This window comes from Prionailurus bengalensis, chromosome E4, assembly GCF_016509475.1.
Source record: "Prionailurus bengalensis isolate Pbe53 chromosome E4, Fcat_Pben_1.1_paternal_pri, whole genome shotgun sequence".
In the NCBI taxonomy this organism is placed as follows: Eukaryota; Metazoa; Chordata; class Mammalia; order Carnivora; family Felidae; genus Prionailurus; species Prionailurus bengalensis.
In genome coordinates this window covers 43,042,516-43,055,973 of record NC_057360.1, presented here as the reverse complement: position 1 = coordinate 43,055,973, position 13,458 = coordinate 43,042,516, and the positions used below count along the sequence as shown (strand labels likewise).

At 58.3% G+C, this 13,458-nt stretch overlaps 1 protein-coding gene across 3 annotated transcripts in view; it reads right to left on the bottom strand.

Moving 5' to 3' along the window:
• CNTN2 (contactin 2) overlaps positions 1-10,010 on the bottom strand; it is a 33,088-nt gene extending 23,078 nt beyond the window's left edge. Inside the window, exons 1-2 of one of the 3 annotated variants that reach the window (XR_006295509.1) lie at positions 3,779-3,871; positions 601-762 (exon numbers count right to left, since the gene is read on the bottom strand). Coding sequence is in view for 2 of the 3 variants with exons in the window: in XM_043569251.1 (XP_043425186.1) it covers positions 601-685 (85 nt within the window). In the remaining variant the exon portion in view is untranslated. Of the gene's footprint in view, positions 1-600; positions 763-3,778; positions 3,872-9,732 lie in introns of those variants that run through there. The other 2 variants (XM_043569251.1, XM_043569250.1) reach the window with 2 other exon arrangements.
• Positions 10,011-13,458: the final 3,448 nt, after the last annotated feature.

Below are 13,458 nucleotides of genomic sequence, written 5' to 3'. Positions count from 1 at the left end.
CATTTCTCCTCACATCCTGTTCCACACTAGGTCCGTTGGCCAGGCTGCAGCGCGGCCCTGGGGCGCCCTCCTAGAGGTTCGTGGTACTGATCCCCATCTCCTCAAGTCAGAGGATGCCAGAGCAGCAGTGCCATCCAATAGAACTTTCTGTGATGATGGAAACGTTCTATAATCTGTGCTACCCAATATGTGGCTTGTGTAACTGAAGGACTCATTTTAAATTTTAATTTAATCCCAGTCTAATAGTTTCATGTGGCTACCATATCGGACAGCGCGACTCCTCAGAGGCAGCGGCTCCGGGCTGATATCACGGAGATCCAGATGTGCCGTGATCTTGCTGTGTGGGCCCAGGGCAAGCCACTTACCCTCTCTGGATCCTGCTTCTTCCACCTCCATTATGGCGAGACTCATTCCTTCTAACCTCAGGGGGAAGGTAAGATCCACAAATGGGGACATTTAAGCAAAGGAAGGGGGCCTCAGAAATCGAAGTGCCGCGGCAACGCAGGGTCAGTAATTTCTGAAGTCATCGCTACAATAATAGCAGTGATGTAACGAGATGATCACCCTGCTGGACTTTGGAGCCCAGAGGAGGCCTCTTACCTGGAGAGGAGACAAGGGCCACAGTGACTAGCAGCAGCAGCAGCAGGTGTGACTTCCTCCTGGTGGGTGTCCCCATGGTGAGCATTCTGGGCAGAGATGGGGAGCTGAGGAGGGGATCCTCAGCTCGGGGAGGGGAGAGTCCAGCTGGAGGCTGAGAAGGACCTGGGGAGGCAGAGGATGGGGAGGCCTTTGAGTCGCGCCCCTCCTGCCTCCTGGGTCTGCACTGTTTTCACCCCGGGCTGGAATTGTATTCATCCTCCCCAGGGTTGGGGGGGGGAGGGGAGACGGGGGAGGGGGGAGGGAGGGAAGGGGAAGAGGCTTGGCTGTTAGCGAGGAGCTCTTCCCAGACTGAGTGCCTACTACTGGCCCCCTGGGAGTCTGGCTCTGCCCTGTAGATGCCCTCCCCCCACCTCCCCTGCAGCCGGCAGGGGTTGGCTCAGGAAGTGAAATCAGTGGCTAATTGGGAGGCGAGAACCCAGCTGCCCCTCACCCCATAAGAGCTCTTGTTGTGGGGTCCGGAAGACAACAGGGCGGGGCCTGGGGGTGGGGGTGGGGAACACCTTCCAGCATTTGGGGCCCGATTTCCCCAGCCCCTGCCCCCTGAGCTGCCTAGGTAGGGGGCCATAAGCCCCTCTGGAGCCTTCTTTGTTTTATTTTTTGAATGTTTTTTAATTTATTTTGAGAGAGAGAGAGAGAAAGCTGTAAGTGCAGAGCCTGATGTGGGGCTTGATTACATGAACCATGAGATCATGACCTGAGCCGAAATCAAGAGTCAGACTCAGACTCTTGGCCCGCTGAGCCCCCCCAGACACCCCCTTCCTTGTTTTTCTAGCAGCGACTGGTTCATTCCGACCCTCTCACCTGGGTCCCCAGGTGAGGCACTTATGTTGTGTGTACCATGAAGCCATGACCTTGGCCCCCATCAGCAGTTCTCCCCAACTAGGTGGGCTCATGGGCCCCCACAGGCCTTCTGGGATGAAAGGGTTACTGCAGCTCCCAGAGGGTTAAAACTGTTCCGGGGGAGGGCACCCAGAGCAAGTCAGAGCTCCCCCTCCATCTACAGGGGAGATGGGGCCTCATCCTGAGACGGGCGGGCAGGGCCAGCCTTTCCGTCTGCTCCCCATCTCCAGGCTGACATTCTGAGGTCTGGGTGGGAAGTGTGGAATCTCAGGGGTCTGCTTTCTGGTTATAGAGGGAGACTGGGTCACTGGGCCCCCAGGGCTCCCTGTCAGAGCTGCTCCAGGGAGCGGGTAACCCAGATGCACATTCTACTTCTCTGCCCTGTGGCTTTCTAGAATTCGGGGAGGAGGAGGAGGAGGAGGGGACCGGGACTAGGGGACAGCCTGGCTGGGGGGATCTTCCACTACCTGGTGGCAAGACCCACACCATCTCTGGGTCCGAGTGTCCCCATCTGTAAAATGGGTACTCTAAGGTCCCTTGTAGCTCTGAGCCTGCAGTGCTGCCCGACTGAGAGTGCAGGGTGGCCGCTGGAATGCTGTCCCCTGGATGGGGGTGGGGGGAGGTCGGGGGAAGAAGGCAGGCTACGGGGCTCCCGGGGACCAGGGCAAGGTCTGAAGACCAATGCCAAGTTCAGGATCTCCCTGTCTCACTTCTATTCCTTTGGAAAGAAAGGGCTCCCAAACCCTTTTAAACTTCAACATCCGGCCACCCACATCCTTCCTCTGCCTCCTGAACAGCTAGAGCTGTCTCCTGAAGGAGCTGGGGGAGGGGAGAGAGGGAACTGGCCCTGGGGTTTGGGGGGGGGAGGGTCGTCAGGGAGGCCACGGGCTGAGAGCTGGATGTCTGTCGGTGGGGGTGGAGGTAGGGAGTGGTGTTTCAACACGTGGCACTCCCTCCTCAGCCCCAACCCCGGCCGCATATCCACTTCCCTTTGTGGGGAAGCCACCGGGTGCCACCTCTCCCCGACCATGCACCCTTCTCTGTCCTTGCCACTTTCACTTCCGGACTTGAACCCAGCAATTCTGCCCTTGCCGGGAAGCCCCTCGGATGCCGCCACGTGCACATGGTTGGATGTCAGCTCTGCTCTTGACTAGACCCTTGGAGCCCACCTGTGGAGGTGTGTCTGCCTCCGATTAGAAGTTTGTGAGCTCCCCCAGGGCAGGCACCGGCTTCTTCATCTCGGTGTCCCGGGTGCCTAGCAAAGCGCCCTGTTACTTGTGTGTCCCGTTCAACTGGTGGAGAACAGCTGGGCTATATCCTCCTGCGGCCAGTGGACGCACGAGGTCGCACAGGCGCACTCACACAGCGAGCTCGCCAGAGAGCCCATCCCCGATGCACCAGTTTTCAGTGCCCCCCCAAGGGCAGGCCCGGGGGCACACCCACACACGCCCTCACACTCTCTCTCATGTGTTCGCTCACACCCTTTCTGTCTCACACACTCTCACGTGTGCACACACACTCTGCCTCTTAGTGTCGCATACTGCCTCATACACTTTTACACACTTCACACACCCCCACTCCCTTCCCCACACATCTTCACATACACACTCATGTATCTTTACACACACACACACACACACACACAGCCTCGGGTCTCTAGGGTCAGCGGGGTGTTTAGTCATGGAAGAATCTAGAAGTATGGCTCTGGATACTGTACAAACGCAGGGAGCTGTCCTCCTGACGGGGAGCCCCTGGGGCACTGTGAGCCATCGCAGGCTTTGGAATCCACAGACGGGAGCCAGTGATATTGCTTTGTCTCCTCACAGCTTTGTGAGCCTGGACAAGTTACTCCTCCTGGTGGAAGGGCCGGTTTCTCCGCGGAACACTTATTTCACGGGGCTGTTTGGAATGTTCCGTGAGGCAATGGCGCGCCCTGCAGGAAGTCTCTGGCTATTTGGACTTGCCTTGGGGCCACGGTTTGGCTGGGGGAAGGGAGAGAGGAGAATAGGGCTCCAGATCCCTTCCCCACTTAGCCAGAGCAGCTCCTCTGGAATCTGCTTCACCTCCTGGAAGTTCCCTTTAAACAGAGGGTTCTGCAGCTCCAAAAAGTTTGAAAACGCCTGGTGGTGCTCCCGCACCACGTCCTGAAGTCTGGCTCAGAGAAGGTGCTCAATCATTGTTTGCTTCCTGCCCTTTGTCTGCCTGCCAGTCTTGGGAGCTCAGTGAGGGGCAGGGTGCGGACTCGACTCGGGGAGGAGCTTCGGCTCCAGGCGCTTACCCTGAGTGTGCCAGAGCAAAGCAGAAACAGATGACCAGGGAGCTGGGGCTGGGGCTGGGGCTGGAGACTTCGGGGCAGGTGCCCGCCAGCAGGGCTGGAGAGAGAGAGTGGGAGTGTGTGTGCGCGTGTGTGTGCACGCGCGCGCACGCATGTATGTGACGTTTATTTGCATCCATCCAAGTGTGTGTGTGTGTGTGTGTGTGTCCCCATCAAGCACAGGGCTTGATGACCCAGTTCCTGCCTTGTTTCTCCGCGATCCACCAGGAGGATCACTCCCCCTGGAGCGCTCGTCACCCACAGTGGTCAGAATGTGTTATCAGTCACCTTGGGCTAAAGGGCCCTGGGCACCCTCTGGGGACTGAGACCTGTAGGCTCAAGAGACAGGGGTTGGGGAGGGGTTGGGATCGGTGTGCTCCTGGAGTGGCCTTTGGGGAGCACTAGAGACCAGTCGGCCCAATCAGATGTACCTTGAGCTCCGCTGTGTGCCAAGGCCTTGTGCGAACGCGCACACACACACACACACACACACAGCCTGGGTCACACACACCAGGCACTGTGCTAAGCACTGGTGAGAAAGTAATGAAAACACTGCCTTTTGCAGAACCTTCTGACCCACTAAGTGTGACCCAGTTGTCTCCCTATACCATCTGCCCTATGGCACATTCTAGAATGCCCAGGGTGGAGGGTGCCTTTTTGTCAGGAGCAAGGCAGGAGTGGAGCTATGCCAGGCCCAGAGCCGGCCCTTGGAGCCCTGAGCCAGCCAAGCCTGGCCCAGGCCAGCTGCCCTGGTGCAGGGGTGCAGGCTGGCACCGGCGGGCATGGGCTGGCACAGGCGGGCACAGGCTGTCACCATCAGGGGCTGGTCCCGTGAAGCACCGGCACATGGGGGAATGGACTGCTTGGGGGTTCAGGGGCACAAAGGAGGCAGGCTGAATTGCTGGGTGTGGGGAGACAAAGGGCCTGGGGGACAGTGACAAGAAGGAAGGCTGTGAGTAGGACTCTGGCACATGACAGGGTTTTCTGAGCTGAGGACCCCTGCACAGAACCAGTCAGAAAATGAAATATACACTCTGTCTAAATGCTACACCTTGGGACCCCCAGATCCTGGCCCTGACTCTGCCTCTCTTTCCCCCTGGATAATGGAGATTTAAGTGTTGAGGGATTTGGTGACTTTTATATGGGTGGTGGTGGGGAAGGGGGAGTTTGGAGCCCAGTTGAGGGCGGAGACTAAGTGACTTATGAGCCAACAAGCACTGCAGAAGACCTTCAGGTCCCTGCCCTCCTCTGTCCTGCAGCTCAGTACGGTGGTTAACACTGCCAACCGGCCTGGCCCTTACTAACCAGTGAAACCCTAGTATTTAACTAACTAGTAGAACCCTCGCTCTAACATTCATTACTTAACCTCTCCAAGCCTCAGTCTTCCTCTGCAAAATGGGCTTAAGCAGGGACCCTTGGGAGGTCAGCAGCATTCCCGGCCCACAGTAAGTACTCAGAAAAGATCGGATCTTACCACCGACAGTCCTCACAGAACCTCTAGCATGGGCTCCAGCACACGTGTCCCTAGACTCTGCCTGAGTCAGACTCGCTCCCACACAGTCATGACATTCGGGCTGGGCTCGCAAGTGTTTAGGACACTGACAGACTCCCACAGTCTCCCTGGGCCGGCGCCCTCTTCCCCTCTGCCCCACAGGGGCAGCAGGCTCAGGGAAGCCCCAGCAAGCAGGCCACCCCAGACGAGGGCACCCAGAGTCACATCCAGATAGCATGTGCTCCGGAGAGCACCTGAGCCGGTGCTCCCAGCTGGTACCTCTCCTCAACCACCCCCAGCTCCTGCCTGCGGGGTCCAGAATGGGAGCGGGACTCTGCCTGGGAAGGGGACTGCCACCTGGGACAGGACCATTGTCCTCCAGGAAGGTCTGAAACACTCCACACCTCTCTGGAGGGACAGGAGTCTGCAGCGACCTGGTGGGGCCACATGCCAGGTGGGTCAGGAGGGCTGTGGTGGGAAAGGCTGGTGTGCTGAGCTGGAGGAGGTCCTTAGGACAGATTTGGGTAGGATAGGGCCTCCTCAGTTCCCAGGGGGGGGACAGGGACTGGGTGGGGACAGGGGAGCTGGGTCTCTCCCCAGGCCTCTCTGTGTCCTCCCTCCCTTTCCACCCCTCAGTTTTCTCTGCAGGTTCTTGGTACCAGCAGCTGGTTCTGAGGCCCCAGCCTGTTCCCTCTGGGGAGAGCTGTGACCCCAGGCTAACGTTTGTCTGAGCTTCCCACAACGAGAGTCTGGCCCCTCGTCCCCTTCATCTGCCACCTGGATTCTCTGGCGCTCCTGCCCTGGCCTTCTCCACCGGAGAGACTCCTCAAAGTGGGGAGTGGACACAAAGGGGAGCCCTGCGTCCTCCTGGGAGGAGCTCAGGATAAGGGGCAAGCCGTACCCAGACCCAACTTTTCCCCACTTGCCTGCCAGCCTGGAGTGGGGCAGATTGAGTGAAGGCTTTGGAAGGACCATCCCTTTCTGAGAGGCCAGGAGTAAGGATGAGTGTTTCCACTCGGTTCTAGAGAACCACATCAGGAAGAAATGAGCAGCCCAATCTCCGTATGTCCCCTGATCTCTGCAGAGAAGAGACTCACCCCCCACTCCCAATTCCCTGACACTTTCCTAACTTCCCTGCAGGCTGCTTCAGAGCCAAGCCTGGTGGGGGTGGGTCCAAACCCCTTCCTCCCCACAGGCTAGTTTCCGCTCTGGGCCCTAGATTAACTGTGCCTCCTGGGCTTCGCTGCAGGAAGGCCACCCTCCAGCCAGAGGCGGGATGGGGGACCTAGTGATCTAGGAGGCCGGCAAGCCTTGAGAGGAGGTGGGCTGGAGCTGGAGGAGACCCAGCCTGTTCCTGTATCCAGATGGGTGAGGGGGGGGGGTGTGGAGGGATGGGCTGAGGGGGTGCTCATTAGATGAGAAGCGTGCTGAGGTGTGCCTGGGCCTGTCCTGGGATGGAACGTGGTCAGCTTAGGGGGAGGACATCACATCCTCTCTTTGCATCCTTTGCATCCTCTTTAGGGGAAACTGGAAACATGGGCTCATTTTGTAGCAAGAGAACTCATGAAACCAAAGGAAAAATTGCTTTACTCCAAGATGATTACCCTCAGGGCACAGAACCCATGAATGTTCAAACTCCCATGAATGTTCCAGGTTAGCAACCCGCTCGCCCTCCCCCCTACCACCGCCTGCGAGGTCAGTGGGGGAGGTTGGTCCAGATTAGGGTGGTTCAGAAAAATGAGAGGTGACTGATCTGCAGGAGGGAATGAAAAAGAGCCATCCCCCCTGTTACCATTTGAAAGAGCATAACCTGGGGCCAGAAGGAATTTACGGGGCCCTCCAGCCCCACCTCCACCTCCGGTCAGGACTGTCTGACCGTGGACCAGACCCCAGTTCCCAGAGCCTCCTAAGAGTCACTGGAGAGGACATCGCCCTACCTCCTCATGGCTCATCTTCCTGGTTAGGAGGTGCCTTGAGCAGTCTAACTTCAGTCCTTCCTGCTTCACTGGAATATCCTTTGCTCTGGTCCTTCTTTGGCTTTGTATCACTCACCTCTTGTTCAACCCCCTGGTTCTGCCCTAGGAATCTCTCCCACCCGCTCTAGGGTTTAGAGATTGTCTTTGAGATATGCTTTCTCACACCCACTTGGCTTGACGATGTTTCTGGGGGCGGGGGTAGGACACATGCATACCTCCTTCAACCCACTCCAAACGTATTGCTTCCCTCATGGGCTCAGAGTCAGAGAGGATGCCTTGAGGGCACCCCCTTCTGTGTGCTCGCTCCTGAGGACTAAGTTTGGTCGGTCAGAGACCATATGTGCGAGCATCCCATTGAACACAGAGGCCCATCCTACGTGCGTCTCTAGTTGAACAACAGCTGGCAGAGAAGGTGCTGGAGTGGAGTTGCACAAGTCGTGAAGCCTGGCAGGGGCAATGGTGTGGAGGTAGGTTGAGGGCTGAGGCTGGAGGAGTGAACTTGGCCAGGGAAGGGAGTGTGAGGGGAGAGCGTGGCCAAGTGGGTAGAAGAAGATGAATGGGAAGTGAGAGAGTGGTGGAGAGAGCAGGGGACCCATCTCCCCTGTGCGCCTGCCTCTGCTTCCCTCACCAGAAGGGCAGGTGAAACTTGGGTGACTTTGATGCCCCCTTCGCATCCGTCTCACCTCCCGTCTCCCTCTTGCTGGCTGAGGTCTCCTAACAGATCCCGTGGGAAATTAGGAATAACTTTGACCTCGTGGCAAAAGCCTTGCTTGAGTGATTTTGCAGCCTGGCTAGAAAGGGGTTAACTGATGAGGCACCCTGGGGAGAGGCTTGGCTGTTGCCTTCCCAGGAGGCAGAACTCCCTCCTCCCAAGGTCACAGGTCAGGGCACCATTTCCCTGCTCCACCCCCAGGAGCCGGGGTCCCATCAGCCTCTCCCACAGGTGGCCCACTGCTGCCCTTGATCTCCAGTGGCCTCCCTGGTCTCTCTGAGTGGGAATGGGAGGCTAAGTGGACAGAGGGTCTCTCGGGCCAGAGGGTTGGGAGGTGAGGTTGGGGCTGCTGCCCAGAAGGAGATCAGGAGCTCGCTGAAGGGATTGGGTTATTTGGGCCTCTCAGACCCGCTCTGAACAGAGGGAAAAGGATGCTGTCTGGGCTGGGAAGGGAGTTGGGGGCAGGGAGGTGTTGGGGGGGGTGGGGGGGGTGGTCAGGCTGAAAGGAAGGGCGGTAGGGTCTGACTGGTCACAGAGAGGGGGGAATGTTAAGGGCAGGTACTTTGGGGCCCCGGACAACCTGCTCTTCTCAAGGGGCGACCCCACCTCAGTCTGCCTGGATTCCCACACCCCCAGACAACCTTGACTGACAGCTTTTCCTCCTGGGACGCAGGCTCAGCCCCAGTGGTGTGCAGCTACAGGGTCCCAGCTTTGTCCCCATGTAACACCAGGACTGTGCCCTTCCACAGGCACTGTGTCACCTACCCCCTTTCTTGTTTCTCATATGTGGGAATTCTTTCTGGAAAAGGCAACAGTATTCAGCCCTGGACACTGGCTGAAGCTGCTTCCCCGACCTCCAATGGGTGGTGTAAGCCCCATGGTACTGGGCAGGATTGCCCTCTCTTTCCGGCCCCCCAAAACTAAGCCCTCTCTTTCCAGACCCCCTAAACTGAGCTCTCTCCCCTTCTACCCTTTCCCTGAGTGAAAGCCAAACTTGATTCCAACCCTTCCCTCCCACCAGTGAGGAGGAGGGGAGGGATCTGAGGAAAAGAAGATTGGTGTGGGGAGGGGGGGAGGGAAGAAAAGGAATTTCAGCCCCGGTGGTCCAGGCTTCTCACCCTTTGGGATGTGACTTGCCTCGGTTTCTCCTCCCTAAGTCCCGCTCCTGGACAGGCCTCTGCCCAAACTTGAGTTCCACTCTCCCCACTCTCTTCCACAGCCTCCCCTTCTAACTGAAGCAACACTTTGCAAAGAGGTCACCCTGCAGAGGCACGCTCAGGGCCACCTCAAGTCTGGGCAGTCAGGCTCCATTTCACCCCGGACTTCTGGGGGAAAAGCCGGAGTCTGGGGCTTGGCCTCGTGGATATCTGGCCCTGGACCCGGGCCCCGGGCAGGCCCCGGGGCCGCTGGCCGCTGCCCTCTCTGTAGGCAGGTGTTGCTACAGGCTGGAATTCTTCGACACCGCTGGGGTCCAGCCTCCCGGCCAGGCTCGGCCTGCCAGGGCCCTGTAGGATGCCACCCACGTAGACAGGGTGGAGGGGACCTCCCGTCCGGTGGCCACCAAGGGGCTGGGGTGAGAAGTCAGAGGGGCCCCCCAGCCGGCTGGGGCTTCTGCTCTGCCCCTGCCCCCTCCCAAGTTGCAAGGAATCTGAGCTGCAGCCCCTGCCCTGGGAGCACCGGGAAGCCTCCCCCCCCCCACCCCCCCAGGCTGGAGGAGACAAAAGCGGTTGGCACCTACCTGGGGTGGAAGAAGGGTGTTGGCTGGGGCAGGTGGATGCTGCCCGGGGCGGTGAGCCAGAGCCGGGCCGGTCGCCGGCCCCCTGGGCCGCCCTCCTCTCCTCCCCGGCTCGCCTCAGCCGCTCGCTGCTGTCCTGGTGCGGCGGTGGCGGCCGCGGTGGCGGTGGCGGGCGAGGGCGCTTGTGTGTGTGCGCGCCCGGAGCCACTGCAGCATCTCTGCATCAAGATGTGCTCCTCCCTCTCCCAGGCTCCGCTCACTGGCTGGCTCCGGTCCTCAGCCAACGCTCGGGGGCCCTGGAGATGGCTTCCTTCTGCCCCCCTCCCACCCCCTTCCCGTCCCCACCCTTCTGGCTTTACCTCATTTGCTGTCATTTAAGGACCAGGGAGCAAGCCGGGGCGCCCGCGTCTTCCATAATGCATGGGCCGCCTGGCCGCGGGGCGCTGTCTGGCCGGCCGGCCCCTGCCCCCCATCGCTGCCCAGCGCAGAGCTGAAGGGGCCGAGACGGGTGCGGTGGGGAGGGCAGAGAGAGTGGCTCTTGCCCCTCAAACCTTGGACACCCGCGGAGGCCAGCTCTTTGCTTCCCCCAGAAGTCCCTCGCTGGGCTGCGGGAAGACGTCCAAATCAGAAATCTCCAGCTTGCTGTGCGGAGCAAGTGGGGTAGAGGGGATCCTCCTTTGCCCGACCCTATGCCCATCTTTATTGTTCCCCTAGCTTATAAAAGTAACGGGGCTCTGTCAAAATAGCCAAACGTTAGAGGAAATTCAAGAATAGATAGTGAAGGGGCCCCTGGGGGGCTGAGTCGGTTGGGCCGTTCGACTTGGGCTCACTCAGGTCATGATCTCGCAGTTCACGGGTTCGAGCTCCGCGTCTGGCTCTGGGCTGACAGCTCGGAGCCAGGAACCTGCTTCGGATGCTGTCTCCCTGTCTGTCTGCTCCTCCCCTGCTCGTGCTGTCTCTGTGTGTCTGTCTGTCTCTCTGTCTCAAAAATAAATAAACGTGAAGAAAAATTAAAATAGTGAAAGTCCCTTAACAAATCTGAGTTACATGCCCCCAGGCTTATTATTTTCATTTTCATGTATATAATTACATGGGCTATTAGTATTATTTTATGAAAACGGGATCGCACAATACAGCATGATTTGCAAAATATTTTTAAACTATATAATAGATTTGGGACACCTTTCCACATCAATACTTACCGATCCAGGCCCGTTTTTAACCAACCAGCAGTGTGATGTCACGAAAAGTTCACTGGATGGGGTGGGGGTGGGGGGGTTCTGAATGTCTGAAGGGTAGTCTGGGCTCTGCTACTGATTGGCTGTGTGTGCTTGGCTAAGTGTCCTGCCCTCTCTGAGCCTCACTGGTAATCTGAAGGGGTTAAAGACGGCCAAGTTTCCTGCCGGCTCCGAGACGCTAGGTGCTCATCCAGGTCAGTGGCACATCTCTTCTGCTCTGTTCTTGTCACGTGGGGGGTGTGCCCAGGAAGGCGGGGGCCTGGAGGTGGAGGGACGGCCATCTGCAGCAGCCTCCAGCGCTGTCAGGCTGTCACTGTTGTCTCACTCGCCCCTCTGCTCCACCTGCTGTCCAGCTCACATAGGCAAGACCAGGGAGCGGTCCAGATGCTGAAACAGCTGGGAGGGCCAGGCCAGCCTCGGACTTTGAGCCGGCCATACCTGTCCAGCCTGGAGCGCAGCTCCGTGTCTTCCGGAGTGGAGGGGGGCCGTGGGGGCTCGGGACAGACCTGGGCTCAATGAGAGGACATAAAATGGGGGAGTTTCTACTGCCCAGACTCCGAGGCCAGAATGCCTGCCCAGGTCCCATCTGCTCCCCCCTCCCGTCCTTCTGTTCTGCTCCAAGGGGCTTTCCCGGCCCAAGAGCCTGTCTTCTTTGTTCCTGACAGAGAGCCATCTCATGGTGCTTCTTATCCAAGATGTTTCTTGCATCCTTCCCTTTCCTGCCTCTGCCCATACTGTCCTTGTCTGTCTGTCTGTCTGTCTCCCTAGGGTTGGCATGTCAGCCCTGAGCTTCTGAGGTGAGCCTTGCCCCCTGACGCTATCCAGGTCAGCTCAGGCTCTGAAGGGAGGGCTTCATGTTCTCTCTGGCAGAAAACGGCTGCCAAGAGAGGAGCTGGCACGTCGGCGGCCGTGGGGCTGACGGGCCAGGGGATTGGCTGACTCAGGGGCCAAGGGTCCGGAAATGCTTGCAAAGATTGCTTTAGATTGAGACAGCTATCCTTGTGACTCTATTTTCGGACAGCTGCTGCCCTTGCCACGGGGGCTGGGTGCTTGGAGAGGGCACAGGTTCCCTCCCAATCAGATGAGCACAGGTGACTTGGGTCTCAAATTCTCTGATCCCTCTGCAACCTGCCTGCCCTGCCCCAGGTGGGTTCTGACAGCCACAGTGAGAGGACTCACTGAGTACTTACAAACAAGAGCACTTACTGAGCCTGGCTCTCTGTGGGGACACGATTCCCAGTTTCATCTTCTTGCCCGTCTGGAGCTCTCAGTGGAGCCTGGAACAGATGGATTCGGGGGGTTACCGGGGATCCTCACTACCAGCTTCTAAGGTGCTCCCGTTCCCGAGGAGAGAGTGGGATGGACACTTGGGGGTCCAGGCTGAGTTTTGCCTGGGGGGTCAATTTGGTAACAACTCGAGTATTTCATAATATTATTATTAACTATTATGTAAGTTCTTCGCAACAATTCGAGTGTCTCCAACGGGCCGGGATCTGTGCTAAGGGCTTCCACTTGACGTATCCCCCCGACGGGGTTCGTGTCATTATTGTGGTTCTCACCTTACGGAAGATGCTCAGAGAGATTAGGGAACTTGCTCAAAGTGAACAGTGAACAAGCAGAGAAGCAGAGGCTGCCTGGTGCGGTTCCGGCCCCCCTGGTTTCATCTCTATGCTGTGTGCTCCGGCCACCGGCTACTCCCCTTCCAGGGCTGGTGGGGGGGGTTGGTCAAAGCAGGGGGCAGGACAATTTGCCTGCCAGATCCTGGAAGCCTCACTACAAGTCACTTGACTCTAGGGGGCACCTCTCTCCTCTGTGGCTAACCAATGTGCCTTCATGGAGTCGCGCGAGCAGGACACCGCATCCCTCAGTAGAGTCCCCGCAGGACCCCACCCCCCCCACCAGACCGGGCAAAGCAGGACCCGCCAAAGACGATCAGGTGGCTCATCAAATGAGTCACTAATTTGCCTGTAAACACCCTGGGAGAGGGCGCCCCCAGGAGGCATCTTGAGGGCCACCCAACCCTTCCCAGACCATCTGCTCTTCCCTTTGCAGCTCGACCAGATCGATAGTGGATAGTGGAGTCTATGCATCTCCCAATGGTCAAGGAAGGGCTGGGGCCCCGGCCCAGGGCGCAAGTGGGGAGGGAGCTGGGAGCCGCCAGATCCCCCAGGGCTCTGATGGTGCTGAGGTCTTACTTATGTTTTCCTGGCCTCTCCAGCCACCCACACCTTTACCTCTGGCTTCAGACTCCAGACCGTTTCCCAGAGCTCTCAGGAGACCATGTGTTTACAGAGCGGCATCCCTGCCTGCAGGAGTGGGGGGTTCCGGAGCCACAGGGTGTGGTCTGTCTTCAATGTACCTGTGCTTTTCTGCAAGCCGTCTACTAGCGGTAACAGACTTGACCACGCACAGCTCTGGGGGAGGGTGACAAGGCAGTTTGGACAGAGTTCTGAAATCAGACCGGCTTGACATGCAGTCCCGCTGTGTACAA